This window comes from Sus scrofa, chromosome 9, assembly GCF_000003025.6.
Source record: "Sus scrofa isolate TJ Tabasco breed Duroc chromosome 9, Sscrofa11.1, whole genome shotgun sequence".
NCBI classification, from domain to species: domain Eukaryota; kingdom Metazoa; phylum Chordata; class Mammalia; order Artiodactyla; family Suidae; genus Sus; species Sus scrofa.
In genome coordinates, this window is record NC_010451.4 from 102,028,468 (window position 1) to 102,053,482 (window position 25,015).

The 25,015-nt window shown below is 39.7% G+C and overlaps 1 protein-coding gene across 14 annotated transcripts in view; it reads left to right on the top strand.

Moving 5' to 3' along the window:
- The window catches only part of MAGI2 (membrane associated guanylate kinase, WW and PDZ domain containing 2), a 1,324,507-nt gene that overhangs the window by 1,181,775 nt on the left and 117,717 nt on the right, over window positions 1–25,015 (top strand). For all 14 annotated transcript variants that reach the window (XM_021102528.1, XM_021102530.1, XM_021102529.1 and 11 more), the window contains one exon: window positions 23,258–23,443. In XM_021102528.1, coding sequence (XP_020958187.1) covers window positions 23,258–23,443 — 186 coding nt within the window. The remainder of the gene's footprint in view (window positions 1–23,257; window positions 23,444–25,015) is intronic.

Consider the following 25,015-nt stretch of genomic DNA (forward strand, 5'->3'; position numbering starts at 1 on the left):
AGCAGGATTCTGTCAGTGCGATGGATTCACCAAGATTAAAAGGACACAAGACTATAGATTTTCATGAGTTATATAAACAGTCTTCCAATAATTTACTCTTGGAGAAAATGTTCACAGAGAGCTTTTGCAGCTATTTCAGTCACTCAAGTTGTTTACTGGGGCAGGATACCTAAAGGACTGGAATTAAATAAAAAGTTAACCACCACAACGACAGAATTAAACATGTGCTTAAGGTCTCAGCTTTATTTGAAGTGTGACAGCATTATTGCTAAACATGTAGGAAGATATGTGTGTGTGTACACGTGTGCACTTATGACATCAAGATACCTAGAAGATAAATGCTTTATCTATTGCAAATAAGATCCATGCATGGGCAGATTTGGAAAACACCAGATTCAAATGCTTACAATTAACATGTGGATTTTTCTTCCTACCAAGTGACAATAGACTGACCTCAAAAGAATAATTCTTACCATTTTTGAAATGGTATTATTTTACATCACCCTGGAGAGTGGAAATACATTCTAGAGTTCATGATACTTCCTGGCTTCTTCTTTCAGGTATTTATTTCTTTTCCATTTAAGGAATTTGAAACACAGGTTGCCCCTATGTTCTGTGGGAACACCAGCTATTACACTGATAGCGTGTAGCATTTACAGTCTGTAATTTGCAACATGCACACCAAAGCTTCTTGGATCTGATGCTGTTTCATGCTTAATTTTCATAATAATTTTAAAGAGACTGGCTCAGGGTCTCCTCCTTGTGCCCCACATCTATCATCGGAATATCAGGGCTTCCTGGGCTCTGTGAGCACTGGTTAGTAATGCTAACCAGTGCTCAAGAGTCAATATTATTCCCAGGGCTTCTGGTCATTTCTCTCTTTGTGTCTTATCTGAGCCCAAAGATCTTGAACACATTTGTGGTTTATTTTTAAGGCTACTGAAAGTCTCTCCTTAGTGGACAGAGCACTATTATTTATGCCTCTGATAGGTGAGGCAAGGGAGTCGCATGGCTGACAGCGTAGGCGAGATAATCAAATTGTCTGGATTTGAAACCTAGCTTCATCATTTACTAGCTGTGAGACGTGAGGAAGTTATATGACCTCTTTGGGCCTTAGTTTCCTTGGATGTAAAGAGAAGATAAGTTTTAATACATATGTCATCAGGTTGCTATGAGGGTTGAATGAATTTGCACATGGAGGCGCTTAGAACAGCACTGGCTCACTGAGCACCACGTGTGTCACTGTTGCTGTCTAGACCACCATCCCTGCTAGGAGTTAATCAATGCGTTCCTTCAGCTCACTTGTCTTGGAGAGCACAGAGGCTGTCAGTTCAGTCAGCTTTAGTCAAGGCCCCCTCAATCCCAGAGCAACCAGATCTGGGAGAAGATGAGCATCTCTGAAGGCCAGCTCCCCTTCCCACCTGCTACCCATCTGGAAGCACAGTCTCCTCTGCCCTTCATGCACCCCCTGCTCCTCACCCCAGGCTGATGGCGGGGGCCAGTTAGAGCAGTGGCAGCCATGCCAGTCCAGCAGAGTGGACTTTTGCCAAGGCTTCAGGCTGGAAGTCTCCTCAGAATTCACTAACCAATAAACTAGGAAAGTCATGGTAAATATTAAATTTCATACTTGAAGCTGTGCCTTTTAGAATCTCCTGCAAACCTTATGTCTCTACTGAAATGTCTACACTGAATAGATCAGAGGAGAGAGGCGAGATGGATAAGAAAAATGTAAACTTCCCTGCCCTGCAGACAGAGGAAGAGTTCCCTTCCACAAGTTCTCCAGCACAGGCAGCAAATTTGCAGACGTTTAACCAATTAAGAACTTGGAAAGTGGGGTTCCTGGCTTATTTTTTGCCTGATATGTAGTAGGGCTCTTTTAAAAACCTCATATATTTGTTTCACAATATTATTTCCCCAAACAATCTTTTTAACTTTTTTTTTATATTATTAATGTAATTAAGGCACATACAACTTCTTTCCGAAACCAGTGACCCAGGAGGCCAGCTACTGCTTGGGAGTAGACAGATGTTAGAAGCCATCACTCTGATATGCAAAAATATCCTTCCTGATTTAAAGTGAGAACAGGCAATCTTCCTGAATATTTTTGTCCTACTATCTAAAATATTAAGGTTTTTTTTTTTTTTTTTTTTTTTTTTTTTTAGGATGTAATTTGGACACAAGGGAAAACAAAGCAGTGTACAGACCAGAGCCTAGGACAAGTGTGAACTATAATGGCAGTGGCACTTAAATTTCTTAAAAAGATTCAAAGGTTTTTATAGGAAGATGTTCACTGCCATGTTATTGATAAACACCGAAAGTTAGAAATAATGTGAAAAGTTTCTCTAAAACTAGAAATGTTGGCATATCCGGAGGTTCAAGTCATTTGCTGCCATTGACTGACTGTTGCTGTGCTTGCTGAGCTGTGTACCCAGGATAAAGGAGGCTCAGAGTCGATCAGATGCTCGCTCTATAAAAATGTCCCAGCAGCCACATGCAGTGGTGTTGACAGGTCAATCTTTGGGCCTCCCCAGTGGAAAGTTTGTGTCAGGCATCCAGGTTTTACTGCAAAGCTATAACCTGTCATTACAGGTGTGCTTCCTGCTCTGCCCCCAAAACCTGCTTTCCCACCAGAGGTCCCCCAAGAAAAGCTTTGGCACAAGTGATGAAACAAAAGTGACCTTTATGTCCTCCTCTTATAAAATTTGTGAGGAAGGTTTTGTTGAAATGTATGGGGTAGACATGCATGGGCAGCTTGGGCATCTGTGGTGGAGGCTGGCAGCCTGTTGAGGGAATTCAAAAACTTAGAGGCGGGCCCCTAATAAGCTGTGAGGTGGAACATACTCAGGATAGCCACTATAGCAGCAGCAATCCAAGCAGCACCAGGGAGGGAACAATCATTTCAACCCTTCCTTCCTTCATTTGTGTTGTCCTGATGACATTGATTCTGGGTTTGTTTGTTTGTTTGTTGTTTGTTTTTGGGGGGTGGGTTTTTTTGGCTTTATTAGAAGAGAGTCACTGGCCAGCACACTGCTGGCTCTTCACAATCTTTCAGCTCTGTACCGGTGCTAAAAATCTCTGTCTCTATGTGTGCACTTGATCAGGCACAGGTTGAAGTACAGACGAGGCCATTGTTGACTTTCCTCAACACCCACTGCCATCTGATGTCCTAGGAAGGAGTTAGTTACCTTTGGTAAAATGTCCTGACAACTCTCAAAGTCCTTCATGATGCCTGTAAGCCCTGGAGTTGAAAAGCTATCCTAGACAATCAGAAGCTTAGCTAGGGGGGGCATCTAGAACATTTTAAGCATAATTCTCTAAAAAGGATGAAATAGAATTGAACAATCAGTAAAGCAAGTTAGGATTTTTTTTTTTTTTCACCAAAATTCACCCCACCAACCAGTGCAGCCACTAAATAGTCCTTTTGATACTGGCACAGTTTCCTCCATCACTGTCTCACCATAACAAAGCACTGGGACTGCAGATGTTTTACAAGTTTATTAAAGCTGAAGTACATTTTCAGAGAGGGAGAGAGTTCTCACATGAGCACAGGTTGAAAAAAAAGAACCTGACTAACTTTGCAATAGTCTTTATATCCCACAATGTGACCTGAGTGTAGACCCAGTTTGAGCTTCTGATTAGTCTTGGGCAGGATACCTTATTTGCATGGGGAACAGGTTATATGGTGTCCTGGTGAGGAAAGGGTGACATTCCTGCTCTTGCAGGGAGTGGGCAGCCCAGGCTGGTCAAGGTGGGGGAAGCGACATTACAATGAGACATGGCCAGAGGCTTTTGAGTTTAATCTCCATGAAAGGGACTTGAAGCCTACGATGCGTTGAATTTAGGAGAGGTACAAAACAGAACCAAAAAATGAGATTCCCGTGGTCTTGCCCTAATACAAGGAGATTTAAACTAAATGAAAAGTGCATTGGACAATAAGTCTCAGTCTCTCTCCAGTTTATCCACTAACTACTGTGTCTCTTGGGCCAGTCACTTGGACTTCCTGTGTCCCTTCCTCATCAAAACTATAAGGAAGGATGGTCTTCATGGCTTCTTCCAGATCTCATTTCATTATGCCATGAGTTAGCATGGAAATAAGGTGTTAGGTTAATTTTGTCTGTGTGTGAACAGCCTTGTCTAAGTTTGAGGCCTGGGTCATAATTTTCATTGCCTTAAGTTACCATTTTAAATTTTGTTACTTTCATTTGTGATTATGTTTTTAAGATGCTCCTAACACTTTTATTTCTTTTACTCAACTTCTTCTCCATCAAGAAATGGTCTGAAATAAGCACTTAAATGTACTAAACTAGCTCCCCTTTTAAGGCATTTTAAGGCAATATTTCTCTCCTTCTTTCATGTGTATAATGATAGCATTTGTATATCACACTGTGATAAATGGAATGAGGCTGCAGGAGGCAAAAGGAAACCTCCCAAGGGGGCCCCACCCATAGTGTTACCCAACCCCTTCCCCTGGAGGCAATGGCTGTCTTGGCACAGCTGTTATCTTAGGTGATACATTCCTTGTAAGTATGGCCCATACTTACAAAGATTTGCCCTAAAGGGAAGCCTCTGAACATCAGCAATCAGTAAGTGCCCCATCTTATGCCTTATTAATGGTTTGGGTTATAGCAGTGGATTTTTTTGAGAACTCTGTACTGAAATTTGTTCATTGATTTCCTTAAAAACACAAGTAATTGGTGAAAGTGGTGCAAGTCCTGGGACCTTGACTTTCTCTAAATCATTGCAAACTTTGACCTATCAATGCCTCATCCCCAGAAGTCATTGCTGGAAAGTTTCTGACGTTACACTCATGGGAATTAGCAAGAGAGTATCAGGTCTGGAGGCAGAGGATGGTTAAGGATATCAGGTCTCTCTGCCTTATTTTCTCAATTCTTGCCCACACGCAACAAAGATTTATAGGTGTAGGCAGTCTGGTGTTTTACAAACTCATGAAAGCGGAAGTACATTTTCAGAGAGAGAGAGAGAAAGTTCTCACTTGCGTGCAGGTTAAAAGAGAGGGCCCTCTTCCCTTCAGAGTTGTTTTTATATTCCCCCATGCGGACCAAGTGGAGACCCAGTTTGTCCTGCCCCAGCCTCCCTGCACCATGTGCAAAGGCTGAGTGTTGTTTGATCTCTGTATGGGGCATGTTGGATCTTCCGATTGGTTTCGGGCAGGATATCTTACTTGCAAGGAGAACAGGTTATATAGAGGAAAGGTGAGGAATGGACAACATTCCTTCCCTAGTCAGGAGCGAGCAGCCCAGGCTGCTCAAGATTGGGGAAGGGGCATTACGATGAGACATGGCCAGAGGCTTTTGGGTTTAATCTCCTTGAAGGAGACTTGAAGCCTGTAACATAGGTATCTTGGTTTCTCTATTTGCCACTGGTTTGCAAAGGCCAGTTCTGAAAGTTTCATTTCAGAATTCTTAACCTTAACCTTAGCTTTGTAATATTCCCTTAATCCTTAAATGAAAGAATCCTTAAATGAATCTCTTCTTTGGATTCCTTCAATGACATACTGCTTTTGCTCTGAGTTTTATGCTGAGAATAGTTTACTCAGAAGGCATAATGGTATCACTTGCACTGTTAATGTGAGTGCTTTTATAATAGAAGAAATACAGTGGGGCGGGGGACACTGAATAAAATGCCAGTTTTCTCTCAAATGTCTGTCTTCTAAGTATAACTTATGAAACCATAAAATAAGAAAAGTCTTCATAATCTTTTAAAAAATCTACATACATATAAAGATATTGTGTTCAGTCTGCACTGATGTACATATGTTTTAAATCAAATCACATTTATTAGTGTAATTTAATTTCTGCTTCAGGAGAGAGTTGGGGGGCTAGGGTATGAGGGGAGTGCAGTTTCTAATGATGCAGAGTTCATCAAGAAAGGCAGTACTTCCTGCGTACAATCCAACCTTCCCATAATGAGTCCTTGGTCATAACACCCCTGACAAAAATATCTACAGGGTAAGTTCAGACACACTCTGTTACATCCCTGACCCTAAGTAATATAAACACAGCCACTTTCTTCCAACAACTTTGCACTGTTCCATTGCATCAAAGCGGGTTTAGTTACCCCTGAAAGACAACTTTTGCTTTCCTGTCCATGTTTTGGTTGCTGTCACTTGGAATAACTTCTCTTATTCACTAATAAGTGGTACCAAGCTTTCTCCTAGGCACTGTGCTAAGAATCTTCCATTGTATTTAATTTTCACAGCAGCTCTATGCCCAAACAGTAAACCCTTCTCACAAGCAGCTCAAAAGTCTCTTAATCTCTGAATGAGACTTTCCCTGACCCCTTATTCTTCTTTCTTTCCAAGTGTTTTCTCCAGATCTTATATGGAGTTCTTTCTTTCTCTCTTTCTTTTTCTTTTTCATTTTATGGCTGCACCCAAGGCATATGGGAGTTCCCAGGGCCAGGGGTTGAATCCTAGCTGTAGCTATGACCTACACTGTAGTGGCAACAACACAGGATCCTTTAACCAAATGCAGCAGGCCAAGCCTCTGTGGCAACCCTGGTGGCTGTAGTTGGATTCTTAACCCACTGTGCCACAGAGGGAACTCCTAGAATTATTTGGGAGGGATATATAAACCCATTGATTGTTGACTGTTCTCCCTTCTATTATCATGTGTTATTATTACTGTTTTCATTTTACTTTCCATATGTTTATGTTTTGCTATCCCTAAATAAATTATAAATTCCTTAAGGGCAAGAAATCATGACATTCCTTGGAATCCCTCCAGTTCCTTGCAGCATGCTTTTCAAGGATTTGTCACACAGTATACGTTGATGGGATTGGATTGGATCCCACGTGGTGATCCAGAACTGTCTTTATCAGAGTAAAAGTGTGAATGTTCTCCGGTCTAACTTTCCATACACCTAAACCTAGCTGTCTGTCCTTTAAGGCAACAAGATGTATCTCTAAGAAGGGGCAAAGAACTCAGGGGAGGAAGTGTATGCAAGATGGTTCTTGCCTTGCACAACATGAGAAATTGCACCATAAGGATGTGAAACAATGTCCCAGAATACAGATTTCTCTTCATTATTCTCATCCTGAGTAAATGATTCTGTAATAACTCAGAGCCTGGTGAAGTCTTAGATGAGAGAGCTCTCTAAGAAATCAGGCCCTGGTGAGCCACCAGGGTGCCTCTGGGAAGCCCTCTAGTTGTGAGCATCTGGGTTGCAAAACCCTTGTCCTCAGAAATGCCAGGCCACTAGCCTCTGTGTGCTCTCTGATTCACTTCATTCTAGCACTGACTCTTCTGGAATGGCCATCCCTCTTTGTGGACGCCACCTCAGCGATAACAATGTCATCCTAAACATGAAGGTTTGGATGGCATCCCAAGCTCCCTAAAAAAAAAAAAAAAAAAAAAGATGACTTCATATTATTTATTCATCTCACAAGCCTCATTAACAAAGTAGCCCCTATCAGTTCCAAGTGAACAACTTCTGAATCACATTACTTCTTTATCAGATCATACCCACCTAAAACCACTTGACTAAGACCTATTTTTTAAATTTCACTTTGTTTTCAGTCCCGAGCATGACTGGTTTTGTTCCCAAATTAAAACCTGGCTGCCTAGCTCCTACCGGTAAGCAGATAAGCAAACAAACCACACGCACAAAAAAATATTTTGCATCAAATTCTAATCACTCTGATATCCAAACATCAATGTATATGCATCTTTTAACTAAAATGGAAAGACGAATGTACGCATTTTACTCTCTTAGCACTAACAAATTTAAAGATCATTAAATTGTAAAAAAAGTAAGTCTGCAGAGACACATCATCATTTTTATTTATTTTCAAGAAGAAGAGCAATGCAACCTATCAAAAAAATCTGTGCGTGCTCACAGTACTTTTTTTTTTAATTCTATACCATTCTTATTTGAATGGAGCTCATAAATCATAAGTTTTCCCCACTAGGAATCATTTTTCAGGAGAGATTTGTTATTATGTTCAAAGTCTCTCCTGGCAGTGGCAGAAGGTAGATGTGTAGATGTCTTCTTAGCTTCTTAGCTTCAGCTATTCCATTGTCTTAAAATTCATAGGTGGGTGATCAGTAGCTGTTTCCTTTGGGCTTATATGCTGCAGCCCCGTGTTAGTCACAAGATGGTACAGGGAGATGATGGTACAGGGAGGTTGCACCTGCAGAAAGAGCCCAGACTTTGTGTACACCCTCCCCGTCTACTAGTGGAAAATGCCCATCACCCTCCCAGGGGTTCAAATGAATTCTGAGCTTGCAGTTCACTTTTTCAAAAGACACATTTCTTTAAAATCTATTCAGGGTCGTATGTTGGATTAGATTCTCTGGGATTTTATTTTTCTTCTTTTTTTCCCAGTCACCAACCGCATAAGAAAAGCTGATTCCACATATACAACTATTTTAAAACCATGCTGATAAGTGAATACTGTACTGTTATTCATCACCTTTTTTCAGTTGTGTTGGAGTGTTATTAGAGAATATTTTTACCACTTGGACTGGGATAGAGAGCATTTCTTTTTATGTCCCAGGTTTCCCCAAGGATTCAGGGAGCACCTCTACCCAGGGAATACTTCCTTCTTGCCATACCAAATCCTAGTTAAAAACTCTTTGTTCACTTTGAAATTTAAGCTTCCCCCCACCCCCCAAACAAATCATTGCCATTCTTTGGGTAGAATCATTTCTAGAGATTAATCAGTCAGCCTGGGTATTGTTCTGGTCAGTTCTCTGCTATTGTTCTTATCAGCCTGGGTGTTGGTCTGGTTAGTTGTTCTGGTCAGTTCTGGGTGATGATGGCTAGGTGGACACAGTGAGCAGGCAAATTAGCTAAATAGTGGGACCCGCTACTGGCCCTTTCCTTTTCTGGGCTAATCTCTTCCAGATCTTATTTCTCTAAACCAGGTAATGGTTTGCTCCAAAGACATGTCCAGATGTTGGGCACCTGATGAACCCATCTGCTTTCAAGAGTGAGGTGCCCCAAACCTTCTGTTGAGAGACCATTCATAAGAAAGATGTAAAGCTATTTACAGATTCATTGGGACAGGAGAGTCTTCTAGTAAGCAAGAGCACAGAGTTTAAAAGGTGTTCTGGCAGAGAGCAGTTGAGATAACATGAGGTAGAAGAATATTTTAACTTAGAAATCTTCATTCAAATGTTTTTTAGACTTGGAAGATGAACAGCAAGATGAAAAATAGGTTACATTCGTGTTGATACTTGACAAAATTAAAATATAATAAAACCTTTATGGTATTGGTTGCCAAGTGTCTTAGTTCATTCAGGCATCTACAACAGGACACCACACACTAGTAGCCTGTAAACACCAGTCTACAGAAATTTATTTCACACAGTTTGGGAGGCTGGGAAGTCCAAGATCACGGTGATAACAGATTCATTGTCTGGTGAGGGCCAATTCATAGATGCCATCTTCTCACTGTGCCTGCACATGGTAGAAGGGGCACAGGATATCTGTGGAGTTCCTTTCATAAGGGCACTAATACTATTCATGAGGGCTCCACCCTCATGACCTGATCACCTCCCAAGACCCCATCTTCAAATACCTTCAGTTTGTGGATTAAGATTTAACATGTAAATTTGGGACAAATACAAACATCCAGTTGACAGCACCAAATTAACCACTAATAGTGATGCTCCCTTGTGTTAAGTGGCTAAGAGAAGGCTGACATGTATAGCTTTCAGCTTCAATCAATGTATATGCACACAAGTTTTAAAGCAGGACTCTGAGTACCTAAGTTCATTTCCTAGCTGAGCTTATACACAACTATGTCTTTCACTCTTAAAAGACCAAGGCATGTTATCCAGATAAAAACTTGAATACATCAGGCCCTGCCAGATGCCACTGCTAAAGCTCAGTTCCGTTTCTAGATTAGCACTGTGCAGGAGAGCTTTCTGTATGATGACAGTGTTCGATTCTGCACTATGCAATACTGTAGCCACTAGCCCTGTGTGGTTATGGAGCACTGGAAATGAGGCCACTGTGGCTAAGGAATTAGATGTTTAGTTGTCTTTTATTTCAACTAATTTAAATAGCCATGGGTAGCTAGCAGTTACCTTGTCAGACTGTACAGCTCTGGAGCATTGCAGTGGCCCTTAAGTGCCCTCCCTGCCTCCAGCCTTCTTCCCACCCTCCAACCTTTCAGTCCACCTTCACCCTGCCACCATGGTATGCTTTCTAAAACAAGTCTGATGACATCACTCAACTTTCCCAATCCATTAGTGGATTTGGGATTTGGCTGTAAAATAAATTCCAAGCCCCCTGGCACAACTACATCTTTCGTGATCTATCCTTTATTACCTTCCTCCCAGGTCTCAATATTTATCCTCACTGTACCCCTGCACCCACAAGGCCAGTCCATAGATCTGTTCCTTTGCAAGTCACATCACCTCTGCCCGTGGCACCTTCCCCATCCCACCTGGAAAAGTTCTGTTCATCTTTTAAAATGCAGAGCTGGTGGCATTTCCTCTCTGAAGCCTTCCCTGACCTCCTCCACTCCTTTTTCCCACCTCTTTCTCCTGCTTACTCAACATTAGTTCTTTTTAGCTTATCTCTATTTCCATCCAAAACCTTCTCTTTATCCCCCCTTGATTTTTTACTTTTCTCCCATTTTTGAAGCTTAATAATACATAGTAATTTTACCTTTTTAGTCTATCACTTGTGAATTTTGACGAACATGTCTGATTTTGTAACTACTGCCACAAAGAAATCAAGCCTTCTTCCTACTCCCAGCCCAGGGAACCATAGATGTGTTTTCTATTTGATAATTTTGCCTTTTCCCATATAAATGGAATCACACAGTATGTAGTCACTTAGCATAATGCATTTTAGATTCAGCCAGGTTGCTTCATGTGTCAGTATTACTTCCTTTTAAATTGCTGAATAGTATTCCATTGTATGAATGTACTGTAGTTTGCTTCTCCATTCCTAGTTGAAGGAATATTCTGGTTGTTTCCTATTTTGAGTGATTATGAGTAAAGCATCTGTGAAATTTTCATACAGGTTTTTATCTGAAAATAGGTTTCCATTTTACTGGGATAAATACCCAGGGGTAGACGTGCTAGTTCATGTGGCACCAATTTCCAGAGTGACTGTTCCATTTCATATTTCCCTGGATGAGTGGCTCCAGTTGCTGCACATCTTTGCTGCATGTATTTATTGTTTTCAGGCTTTGTTGCTGTTTTTTAAATATTCGTCGTGCCAATAGGTGTGTAGTGGTTTCCATTTGCATTTTTTCCCTAAAGACTTATGATGTTGAAGATCTTTTCATGTGCTCTTTTGCCATTCTTTTATCATCTTTTTCACTTTGGGACTCTTCCATTTAGAATATAATCAGTATCTTGTTGTGGACAAAGAAACACATTTTGAGGTTAGTCAGCCCTTGTTTTTTCATTTCTCATTCATTTCTCATGTTAGAGTAATAAAAAACATTTGATGATGATGATCTCAAGGAAGTGATTATGAAGACATATCTGCTTAGTAAAAATGCAAACACGTATAGTTACTATGCTTTAAGGTACAAGGGTTAGAGAAAATACATGTGAACAGAAATTCACATGAACTTAAAATGTGCCATATTGGGGGAAGAAAGTTAAGGGTAAGAAAGAAAAACTATATGCAGTGATGATACTTCACTTTTCAAATAGGAAAACTTTGACATGATTTATTTGGCCACTCAGAAGTCACCCTACATGTTGTTTTCAAAGCTAATATATGATCAAGAACTCCTGGCTCCTGAACACTTTCCTTGAGGGCCTGTTCATATTTAGTTTTATCCAGTCATGCAAAATTGCATTATTTCAAATTAAACCATGATATACGCTGTTAGTGGAACTTTGGCTTCTGTGGGAAACTGAGCAGCCAATAAATATGCATGTAATCTTCTGGATAACATATTGAAAAGGACAGCTGGCTCAGGAGGGATCATTTGCCTGGGTTAGTATCTGTTTCCGTTTACATTAAGAAAATATTGCAGGAAGTTATTATCTACCTGAAGGCTTAAGGGAATACAATGAAAAGCTGATATTGGACCTGATTGCTTTTGACATTTACCTATTGTAACAGGGAAACTGTGTGAAGATAGCCAAGTGACTTCTTATAAAACACAATTTCAGAAGCTATAAAAGGAAAAAGGAGATGGCAGAGATAGAACACACTGCATCTGTAAAAATGAGAAACACGACTTGTCAGCAACATCTGCTTGTAACTATCAACCATTTCTACTGGGCCTGCTGAGAAATTACTTGAAAGCCAAGTACACTGATGGGTGTGAAGTCTCAAAGGCAGTCAAGAGATACAGAAGAAAGAAAGTGTGGTTTCATTGAACATTTTAAACCCAGTACCTGGGGTTGGTGAAATGTAATTTTATGACATTTTCTGAGCTCTTGAAAAGAAATCAGTTGTCTTTTATATTTTATCTGCCAGGGCTACAGGAGACAATGAGACTTTTAAAGTTTGGGTACATAAATTATTGATAACTTATTTCCAAATAGATTCCAAGTATCTAACTGGTAGACCAAAATATTTATTGCCACAACTAACTTAAATATTTTCAGTTTCTAATTAACATGCATATCTCATCCCATTTCTTAGACACCAACAAAACGGTAGTAAATCAAAAGAAAGGAATGAGCAAAGACCAAAAAGTCACAACTCCCTTGGCAGGGTAAAGGAAACCAAAAAGAGAAATGGATAGCACAAATATGCTCCGTTTTTTAAGAAACTCAGAGCAGCTCAGAGCTTTAAAAACTCAGCAAAGAATGGAACACAACCACAGTGACCACCAGACATGAAAAATTTTTGTTTTTAAAACAGAAAAACAAGCAAACAATAATGAAAGAACACTAAAATTAATGAGATAAGGGGACCAAAAAAGCTTTAAAGATTACTCAAATACATAGACAGAAAGTGGTACGATCATAAAATAAAAATAGAATGCTATAAAGAAGAGAATAATATGATTAAAGAAAGAATTCTTAGAAATTGAAAATATCTTGACTGACATTAAAAATTCAACAGAAGTGTTGAAAGGTAGAGTAAAGGAAATCTCATGTGAAATAGGACAAAAGGAAACAGAAAATGTGAAAGCAGTGGTAAGAAAAGTAACAGATCAATCCAGGAAGGCAATATCTAACTAATAAGAGTTTCAGGAAGAGAGGCCAGAGAAACAGAATGGAAGTTCTATAGTATAATAGAAGTTCCCTAAACCAAAACTAAAAGAAATGTCTCCATACTGAAAAGAACTACACTAAAATCCATCATTGCAAAACTTGAGAACACAAAAAAAATGCAAGGACAGTCTTCACCATTTCCAAAAGGAAAAGGAAATAGATTGTGTACAAGAGGAAAAATATCCTGATGAGTTCAGATCTCTCAGTAGCAACACTAGATGCTAGAGGACTATAGAGCAATGCCAGCACATTTCTGAGGAAAATGATTTTTTTCAATCTCGAATTTTATACAACCCTCCAATTCTAAGCTAGAATTCTATCAAATGAGAAGGTAGAAGTGACATTTTCAAACATTAAATGCTGAACAATTACTTTCGCCCATGCATGGTTTCTTAGGAAGATACTGTAGGATGTGCTTTAGTGAAATGAGTGAATTAAAAGAAGATGCAGGGTTTACAGAACTTGGAGAACAACAGGAATTCCCCTGAATAACACTGAGAGGGGACTTGAGGGCAGCTGACCCTCCCTCCTCTGAGAGGGAAGTCTCCCCAAAATGCAACTGAACAGATGTCTTGAGCAGCTTTGGGGTGTGGGGGGAATGAAGGCTATAGAGATAGCATATTATAGAAGAAACAAAATGATACAGTCTGACACAGTGATTCAGGGTGAAGAGGGAGAAAAACTATACAAAAAAAGAAAAAGTCACAAAACACTACCATGAACAATATTCACATTGTAAAACTGAAAACCATGACAACTGATTTAACTAAAAATAGTATAAAACTATATTGAGATATGGAGAGGAGGTGGGTTGCTGGGTGAGAGTGCTAAATCTTCTGTCATAACAAAAAGCTAGGAGATATTGATGCAAGTTGACAAATTGAGAAATAGCCATATAATAATATAATTTAGAAATATGAAGAGGAAACGAGAGAATGGGGATGATTAGGCCAGGAGACAAAGGGTTTTGTCTTTATAAAAGCATTTAAGTTTTCTTTTTTTTTTTCATTCGTGCATCTATTACTTCAATTAAGTTGTTTTTATAAGAGATTTACAATCATTAGAAGATAGTACTATTACTCTATTTGTCTCTTTTTATGTCATGACATGAATTTTGAAATTTTCATACAATTCTCTCATTTTGTACAATAATCCAATATTTTCTAGTAATATTTTGATAAGTCCTCTGTAATAAATTATAAATTAAAATAACTTATTCAGGAATAGACATTTAATACCATATCTTGATCCTGTGACTGTTTTTAAAAAGGAATGAAGCAACTTATTTTTTCTGCTCTGCAGAGAAGAAACCTTTATAATATTTGCATATCAGTAACTCTCTAAATTTTTTCCATTATTAATGAATCATCTTGCTGTCTGGTTATTTGTAAGCAAAACGTACTGAAAGGCACACAATTTTACTCAGTAAAATTACTTAAATTGAGCGACACAGAATTTCACCTTCTACCCCATGACTGGAAAATCCTGGGGTGCTGATTTAACTGGAGTGATGGGTGATGGAAATGAATATCCTTTTCAGGGTCTTTGGAAGGAAATGCAAAAAAAAAAAAAAAAAAAAAAAAAAAGCTGGATAAAGTTGATATGTGACTTAGTGGGACACATTTTCTATAGCAACTTTCAGACCAAGACAGATTAAAAAAAAAAAAAGACTGTCTCAGCTACCTAGAAATTAGCAAGGTAAAAGGTGACTTCTTGGGATATGCAGAAGTATATCTCTACAGAAGAGAAAGGTTTAGGTATCTTGAAATGGAACCATTTCTCTGTGCTTCCTCTCTAGCTCAAAACACATACATGCATACCCTCCTGGCCACTTGCAAATTTGAGAGCATGATTATTCTGAAGTTTCTTTAGTTCCTGCCACTGTCACATCTAGACGTTGTGTCAGATGATAAAGGAAATTAATCATATGCAAAGAGTACACAAATTCCTTGAAATGTGCCAGTGTACATTAAAATCTGTTTCATGAAAGATAAAGAAGGATATTTGCTTTGTAGATGCTAAATAATTAGTGACTTATAAGAGGAATTTTCACAACAGAATAACATAAATAAGGTCATGTTTAGGCCTCTCAAACCAACACGTGAAGAATCAAGGATCTTTAAGAATATACTTAGCGGAAATTATTTGGACTACCTCTTCCCATGATATGCATGTGAATGAGCAATGCAACCATAGGGAAAGACATTATTTTTCTCCTCCCCCCATCACTCTTTGTGAAAATGTTTCTTAGTAGCTATACCATATTTTCATTTACATCCTCCATTGCAGACACTAAAAGCAATGGAGTGATATGAAAAGGAAACGTATTACAGATACAGCCATATAGGAAAATGAGGGCCCAGGGGAAAATGAAAATGTGATGAGGTCCTTGTTCAACAATTAAGAAGGTCAGGATGGTGACAACACACCATGAAACCAGTATAAGCCCTTTTGAGTGTGAAGACCTTTGTGGTCCTGTGAAATTGGCCCTATGTCTTCAAGGCCACCAAATCTTTCCAAACAAGGAAACCATGCTAACCCAGCCTTGTGTTCCAGGTTAGGGCCGTCAGATAACGGCTGATCACAGTTCCTCATGCAATGAGATTTCTTTCACTTAACCATTTCACTCTCAGCAAAATAAAAACATACAAAGGTATGGCTGATGAGCATTTCTTTCTCTGCAGCCATGTGGTTAATACTTTCTAATAGTGCTTTCTGCCCTTAGAAGCATGAGTTTGGCTGGCCTCCCAAATTGCCAGTGGTAGGGCCCTCTTTCCATTCCCCCATGTGACCATCTGCTTGTTACCAACTGCAGGGTAGCTAAACTGTTCAGCCACAAGAGAATGACTCATGGGTGCTGGGGGCGGGGGGAGGAAAAATACGCTTTTGGAATATGCAGTCCTTAAAACACCAGCTGCTCGATTTTGGGTCTTGCAACTCATTTGGCTCCGAATATCAGGAAAGATGTTTTCAAAATTTTTGGAAAGCCAAATTTTACAGACGTCTAGAGGAAAACAAGTCATGCGGTCTGCTGCTTCTCAATTTTACCTCAAACTTTTTAAAAAATACCAAACAAATGTTTTTACCACATCTTCACCCCCGACAACCAAGAAAATCTCTTTCGAAGGACACTGTGTCACAGTCCAGGAAGGGGCAACATTTAGCTGAATGGGCTTGTCACCATAGAACATACTTATTCGGGACTTCTAGGAAGGAGAGATAGAAAATGGACAAGATTAATACAAGGTTTAGGAGTTCCCTTGAAACAGGGCAGGTGAAGGATCCGGCACTGTCACTGCAGCAGCTCAGGTGCTGCTGTGGCGCTGGTTCAACCTCTGGACCAGGGGCTTCCATCTTGTCATAGGCATGGCCAAAAAAACACAACAACCAGAAAAAAAACTAGGCTCTGGTTTCTGAAAGTAAAAAAAAAAAGTCAGGATTGGAGTTCCCGTTGTGGCGCAGTGGAAACAAATCCAACTAGTATTTGTGACGATGTGGGTTTGATTCCTGGCCTCGTTCAGTGGGTCAGGAATCTAGCATTGCCTTGATTGAGCTCTGGAGGTCACAGATGTGGCTCAGATCGGCGTTGCTGAGACTGTGGTGTAGGCTGGCAGCTGTAGATTCGATTCGACCCCCTAGCCTGGCAACTTCTATTTGCCGTGGGTATAGCCCTAAAAACCCAAAAAAAAAAAAAAAAAAAAATCAGGATTCATCACCATGTATTCAACAGAAGTACTCTGTGACGGTTATTCTTCTGTTCTTCCTCTGTGTTCAGTGTCCACATATAGGAGCCTGGCAAAGGCATCTTACCTGGGATCTCAGATAGAGAAGCAGTGATGGTGAGAGCTGGAGGGACCTCCTACAAAGCACCCTCTCCAGGCTTCTCCCTCCATAGCTTTGATAGCACCTGCTTTATCACCATGCATTTCTCATTAAGGGAGCTGCCTCTTAGTCTCCTGACACTGTGCTCTCTCTTTCCCCAGAATGACCCTGCCTTTTGCTTATCATTCTCTGAGTCCAGGCCTGGACTCAAGAATTCATCCCACCTTTGTACTCTTGTTGTATGTAACCTCTACCACAGACTTGCCATTCGTGTTTTGTTTGAAGTATTTTCATACGATTATCCCTAGTCTCCACAACCAGACTAGGAGTTTCTTGAGGGCAAATACCACCTATTTATTTTACTTCTGTCTTCCCTAGTAGACCTAGTATTGTGTCTCTTACTCAGAAGAAGCTATACAGAAATGTGTTGCTGATAGAATAATTGATTCTCCTGCCCTTACCAACAGTTTTAAAACTAGGCAGTAAACAATTTTTCCCAGATTATTTTAAGAAAATCAACTGGATGGAGTTTCCTGGTGACCTCACAGTTAAGGATCTGACCTTGTCACTGCTGTGACTTGGGTTCAATCCCTGGCCTGGGAACTTCCACATGCCATGGGTGTGACCAAAAAAATGGAAAGAAAGAAAAAAATGAAAATCAACTGGAAACATTTAGATTTTAAAAAAACATTTCTTTTCATGCCAGGTCATAGATTCTAAACGCAAACTAATTTGCATTGCCTCTTTAAGCTAACAACATGGTGGTTAACCTTCACAACATAATGGAATTGTGAGCTAATGCTAGTTTATGCTATGGCTTGCCTTTGAAGTATTTATTTTTGTCACACTCACTTCAGAAACTTCTCACTTGTAAGTTTGACATGATTGATACAAAATCCACTTTCCTTGTCTAATGCTTTACTCCATACACAACTCCACCTTGTGGCATCTACTAATAGGGAGATAATTATAATTAAATGTAAACATAAGTCACAGTCTCTCCTCCTCTGAAATGAAGATGCATATAAGACGACAGGGGAATAGGAGGGGAAAGGTGGGAGGAAGAATCTACTACTCCCTTCCATCAGGATGGTGCAGCTAAGAATCTCATGAATTGGCGTTCCCATCGTGGCTCAGTGGTTAACGAATCCGACTAGGAACCATGAGGTTGCGGGTTCGATCTCTGGCCTTCCTCAGTGGGTTAAGGATCTGGCATTGCCATGAGTTATGGTGTAGGTTGCAGACGCGGCTCGCGCCCCCCATTGCTGTGGCTCTGGCATAGGCCAGTGGCTACAGCTCTGATTAGACCCCTAGGCTGAGAACCTCCATATGCCGTGGGAGCGGCCCTAGAAAAGGCAAAAAGACAAAAAGAAAAAGAAAAAGAAAAAAAGAATTTCATGAATAATCCACCACCAAAAACTTCAGAAGGAATATACCACCAAAACAAGAAAAGTCCTCCCATCTTTCTAATGCGAATCAACCCAGGATAGAACACAGCAAAAATTCATTGGTTGACCAATGGCTGAATGAGCCTGGATAGACCATGGTAGGTGCCAGAAGAGAAACCAACAGCCCAGAAGTACAATTGTTGCTTCCTTCTGCAGTTGTGGCTAGCGACCCAAAGAATCCAGGCCTTTAGACCTAACTTAGAGAGCATCCAATCCAACAGATTATGTCTGACTCCTCCCAAGTCAAGCATGCTGTGTTGAGCAGTGCCAAAAGAGTCAATTCATCCACTGGAAAATATAAAACATATTGCAGTGTACGTGTACAATAGGGTTCTACACAGAAAGGAATAGAGGAAAAAAAGACAGGTTCCTTTTCCCATAACTTCTGTGATGTGCAATTAAGGGGAAATTTTTATCTAGTAACACATTGTCTCCTTCCCAAATGTCAGTATGTCCAAAGCTGCGTGACATACTGCATCTTTTCCCAAATATCTGTGTATCCTAAGCACACTGTGTCAAGAAGACTGATCCAAAGACTTGATTTATGTTGCTGCCTGACAGATGATGTCTGGAAGGCACGCCATCTAAATGGACTGTGCTCCAGCAGTTACCTTAGTCATCAATTCTCAGAGAATTAATGAGTACCATTCATCCCAATAATAGAAACCAAGGTCAGGGCCTCTTCCATGCTCTGTAATTCCATTAGCAATGCACAGAAAGCACTTAGGTCATAAGCTCTGTAGACCTTATAACTGAGCGAATGGAGCTGTGTCTTGTTTTCAGAGAGAATCTTTTCTGAGCACACCTCTTGTCAATGATTTGTTGTACAGCAGCATTTGATGTAGTTACAATGTAGGGAAAATGCTGGTAAAGGAAAAGCGAGGCTGTCTTCAGCTGCCAAAAGTTTCAAGTACGGTTTTTATTAAAATAAATGCCAACAGAAAACAATTTTTTTAAATTGTTTAAATTTTTAAAGGTATAAAATACAATTACTTTATTGATTTTGCAATCAAATACTGCCAACTAGCATTACTTCCACTCATGCATCATTAAAAATAAAAAGATATTTCCTTGGTATTTTCAAATGATGCATGATACAGTAAGCAAAAAAAAGTTAGAACTTAAAATGCATCCTGATTAATTGTGTAAACTGGAAATTTAAAAAAAAAGGCATAACAAGTAATTTGGTTCCTGAAAATAATTTTAATAAAACCATATCAAGCGCTTCAATGACTGGGCATACATTTCTACCTTGTGTTCTCATTCAGATATTATGAGAAAGCTGCTGCATCTTTCCATGGGGCTGCCATAGAATTTATTTTAGTTTTCATTCTTTTATCTTGGTTTTTATTCATTTATTTTAGTTTTTATGCTACCTACCCTAATAAAGTGAAAACAGCCTTGAAACTGAGTACTACCACCCACAAATAATTCTGTTTATAATGAAATTTTCATCTTGAAATCTCGAGCAGCACACTCTCCTAAGCTAAGTCTTAACCAGTCACTCCCTCATTCCTTGTAATTCAAATTGCTTTCACCAGCCATGTATTAAAAGAGAAGTGAGTAACCTCAAGGTTTGAAGCCTGGCTCTGACCTTTGTTTTTATGACAGTTAAATAAGCATGATTATTTAAGTTTTAGAGCTATTTCATATTGTAGCTGTAAGAATCTAAAATAAGTGCTTATTGTAATTAACTCTATCCAGGCACTGTGCTAGGCACTTATTTTACAGCTGAGCACATAAAATATGTGTGATTGTGTGTGTGTGTGTGTATGAAGTCTTGTTTTGAAACATTTGGGTTCTATGCCCAGTAAATTCTAAATGATACTCAGCAATAGAGGAGAGCAGAGGCATGAATAATTCAAAACAGCAAATCATCCAAATACCATTTGCATGTGTTTTAAAATGTATTTTTTTAATTTCATTTCAAATGTGAGTGTTTCTAATACCCAAAGAAATTACTTCAAAGGAACGACATTATGATGTGAAGTCCTCCCTAAATGAGATCTGAGGAGCTGTCCAATTTCCCTGCTTTCTCCTCTCCCCTCCCCTTCTCACGCCTTGCCTGTCAAAAGACAGCTGCCACAAAGAACCCGCTTCAAGCAAAGCTCCTGCCCCCCACCCTCCCCTGGATCAAGGCCATGGGTGAAACGTTTCTGATTCCCTCCTTAGAGGCAGCCTGCATTCACCAAATAAAAGCACTGGGTGCCCAAGGAGTACTCAAGCGGAAAAGGGAGGGAGGCAGTGGTGACCCTGAGAGAGGCAGCATGGTGCCCTGGTTAAGGGCAAAGGCTGTGGAATCTGACAGTCTGGGATTTTAAACCCTGGTCAGCCTATGGGACCTTGGGCATATTGGTGACTGTTTTATATCTCACTTTCCTCCACTGTAAACATGCAATGATAACACTGTCAAGTATTTCATACGATTTGTGAAGGATTAAATTACATACGTTTTAATGTAGTTGTAATTGTGTATGTGCATGTGTGTATGTGTGTATGTGTGTGTATGTGTGTGTGTAAAGATCAATGTAGATAATGCATTATGTAGGGAAGAGATTTGTATGATGCTAATTTCTCTTTGGATAATAAACTCTTGCTTTTAAGTTGGTGTTTTCCTACCAAGACATAAAATATCTTTTTTGCGAAACCAGAGGAAAGCAAATAGACTTCTTGGGCTCATCTACTATCTATACTTTCCCCTCGACACTTCTCTCTTTCCCAAATGAAGCTAATTTCCTGGGTTGATACTTAGGGAATATTGCTCTGTAGTGAGCTTTAGCTATATACACTACTTTGGTTTACCCCATGTGGACAGAATTCAAGCTGGTACCTTCACACACACATCAATAGTGATATCTGAAACATTTTTAAATAATAATAATAAAAAGAATTAAAGTTAATACTTACAGATCAGTTCTTTTAACAATTTTATGGAAGTATAGTTGATTCAAACTGTTGTATTGATTTCTGCTGTGTAGCAAAGTGACTCAGTTGTACTTAATATATATTCTTTTTCATATTCTTTTCCCTTAATATTCCATAAGATATTGAATATAGTTCCCTGTGCTATACAGTATAGGACTTTTTTGTTTATCCATCCTATAAATACTAGTTTGCATCTTCTAATCCCAAACTCCCAATCTTTCCCTCCCACCTTGGCAACCACAAATCTGTTTTCTATGACAGATCAATTCTTAATGCCAAGCATTGTCTAGTCACTTTGCGTGTGATAACTCATTTAATTCTCAGAACTATTCTATGATGTCAATGATATTATTATCCTAATTTTATCGTTGAAATACAGAAATTCAGAGAGGTCAGGCAATTGTCCAAAGGTCAGGACAGATAGCAATATACATATTATATGTGACCAGAGAGGCCGTATCATTTATTGACTGTTCCAGGACCTTCTTGAACATGAAAGGAGGCAAAAACAGGGATGGAAGTTCACTCTAATTATGGTTGAAAGCCGAACACCTTGCAATACCCATATCATTTTATACAATTAGTAAATGAACAAGTTCTTACTACCTTTCTCCTTGAGCAATGTTTTGTCCTAATACCCTCAGGTGATCATTAGTATGCCTTAAGTAAGGTGTTCTTAATTAAAGCCATTTGTGCTTATGGTAAATAAAAATGTGTTTGAGCTTCCAACATGATGAGTTTCACTTCAGAGACCCGCAGGCTCAGCCAATATTTTCATATGCTACCTATAACCTTTCACAACAGAAATATGATCCAGGTACTGGTTCGTTAACTCTCTGATTGTCCTTCCTTACCGTGGTTATTAGCTGATGTTCTGCCTTACATTGTGACACATACGCAAGATTGAGAGTTTAAAAAGGAGCAGAATCACTGGAGCATAATGAATGGTGGAGTGTGTCTCTGCCTCTTTATGCAAATGAAACCAGTCCCTGACTTCCACAGGGAGAGCAACAAGTCACTGCCAGGCAGTTTCCCCACTGGGGCTCCTGTCTTGAAGGGAAAAAAGAAAGGAAACAGGTTTCTGTATGGTCAGCTCCTTGAGGGCACTTTTAGGGACACCAGTGCACTACTGATATCTTCCAGAAATAGTAACCTAGTGGGAACTCAAGCATCGACATTGAATACAAGTCAACCTGCTAGAAAATCTAGATCCCCATGAACCTGGTTCTCCCCACATGTATAAATAAATAATGAAAAAGAAAATAAATTTTCACTGTTTTAAAGGGACACATACTATATTTCATCAATTTTAATACACATTTTTCCTATTAGAAAAATTAGAGTGTATCTGACATCAAAGTGTCATTAATTGCCAGAGATGATGTTCTTTTCTTTCTTGTGGTTCATAAAAGAAAGGTGTGTCTTGGGAGTTCCCTTCATGGCTCAGCAGTTAATGATCTTGACTAGGATCTATGAGGATGTGGGTTTGATCCCTGGCCTCACTCAGTGGGTTAAGGATCCAGCGTTACCGTGAGCTGTGGTGTACATGGAAGACACGGCTCAGATCTGGCATTGCTGTGGCTCTGGCATAGGCTGGCAGCTACACTCCGATTAGACCCCTAGGCTGGGAACCTCCCTATGCCATGGGAACGGCCCCAGAAAAGGCAAAAAGACAAAAAAAAAAAAAAAAAAAAAAAAAAACCTAAAAAACTCTGGTCTCAGTAGAGTACACAGGGCTACCTTCACTAGGAATGATTGTGATCTGAAGAGGTGAAAATACTGACAAAAGGCAGAATTCTGAGCTTGCATTGTTTCTGTGTGGTTGAGACTCAGATGTAGAGCATGTATTGGTAATGCCGCTGATACCTGTTTCTGTTGGGGAATTTTTTGTAGCTGTGCCCCATAAAATCGGACGCATCATTGATGGAAGTCCAGCAGATCGCTGTGCAAAACTAAAGGTGGGAGACCGGATCTTAGCAGTGAACGGCCAGTCTATCATCAACATGCCTCATGCTGACATCGTGAAGCTCATCAAGGATGCGGGTCTTAGTGTCACCCTTCGCATCATTCCTCAGGAGGGTGAGTGCCTGAGCCAGGGTCCCGGAGCCCACCTGGCTGAGGACGGGGTGGTGTCAGAGCATCAGAAGTGGAAATTGTGATTTTCCACTCTTGCAAAAATTCACACTCTGTTGCAACCCATATCCTATTTACTCAACACAAGTTTCATTCAAAGATCAGGCTCTATGATGTTGTAGGTAACTAGTGTGAATCCCAAGGCACTGCGTGATTCAATCATTCCCTTTGCTCCCAGGAGTACAGTTTTTATGGGTCTATTAAGCCAGAACCCCTTCAATAGAGGTGATAGAGTTACAAATCTGAGGGGAAAAAAATATTCATGTTAACAGTTAAGCTCTGGAGGATTCTTCAAAGTCAGATGGATTTTGAAAAGCTTGAGGAAGTTTTGTGGTATAAAGAGAGCTCATTTAGAAAGTCTTGCATCTGATAAGAATTTTAAATTCCCACTTAGCCTTTGGAATTTCTCTGTACAAGGACTCCCCCCTGAGGCTTAAGAGGTAGTGAGCATCACAACTCACAACTATGCTTTAAGGAGCCACAATATGCTGAGCACTGATTAACCATCAGTTAATTCCATTTCCAGACTCGGTGGGTTCATTACTAGTTTGTAGTTGCTGATTCATCACCGGCATCTGGAAATTCAGTCTCTGGAGCTCACTGGACAGTGGACTGCAGTGTCCCACATGGAAAGTGACAGGCTCACACACCTTGGTCCCTCTGTTTTAGTCTCCTGATTTCTCCTGGGGACTATATAACAAACAGGCACCAAACAGACTATATAACAAATAGCCACCTGACTTTTAATAGAAAACAGTGGTTCTCAACAGAGGTGATGTTGTCCCTTTGGGGACATTTGGCAATGTCCAGAGATACTTTTGGTTGTCATGATGGGGGTGGGGATGCTACTGGTGTCTAGTGGATAGAGAAAAAGAATGCTGCTAAACATCCTACAGTGCATGGGACAGCCCACACAATGAGGAATTGTCTGGCCCCAAGTGTCCATATGCTGAGGTTGAGAAGCCCTGTTACAAGTGGAGAAGAAATTTTAAAATTTAGGGTATCCCAAGGATGGGACTGAAGGGAGAAAATAACTCCCAGGAAGAGAGAAAGAGACAGAAAAAAATTAAAATAAAATGTGAGGTAAGAGCAAAGAAAAGGGAGAGTGATTTATAAGGGAATGTTAATAGATCACCTCCTTTTTGTCACCCAATGACAACAACCACCACAAAGTAAGTGGCTATTTTTTAATCTGTTATGTGCATGCAACATTATGTATACAACATTCAATAAAAACTAGGCAAAACTGGTGACAAAAAAATCTGACTGGCTTCTCCCTCTTCCAGTCTGAAATGTCTCCTTTTTCCCAGTCTAAAATATGCTTTTATTCTAATACATAAAGGTAATTTCAATTGGAAATTTGATGCTGTTACAAGAAAGACCACCAAGAAGCTGTTTTAACAAAGAACAACTTAAGAAGCTTCCTCTGTGCAGTATTCTTTTTTTCTTTCTGGAGAACCATGGAATACAGAAGGTTATTAGGCAATAAGACTAACAAGGAACCAGAGAGAGAATTGT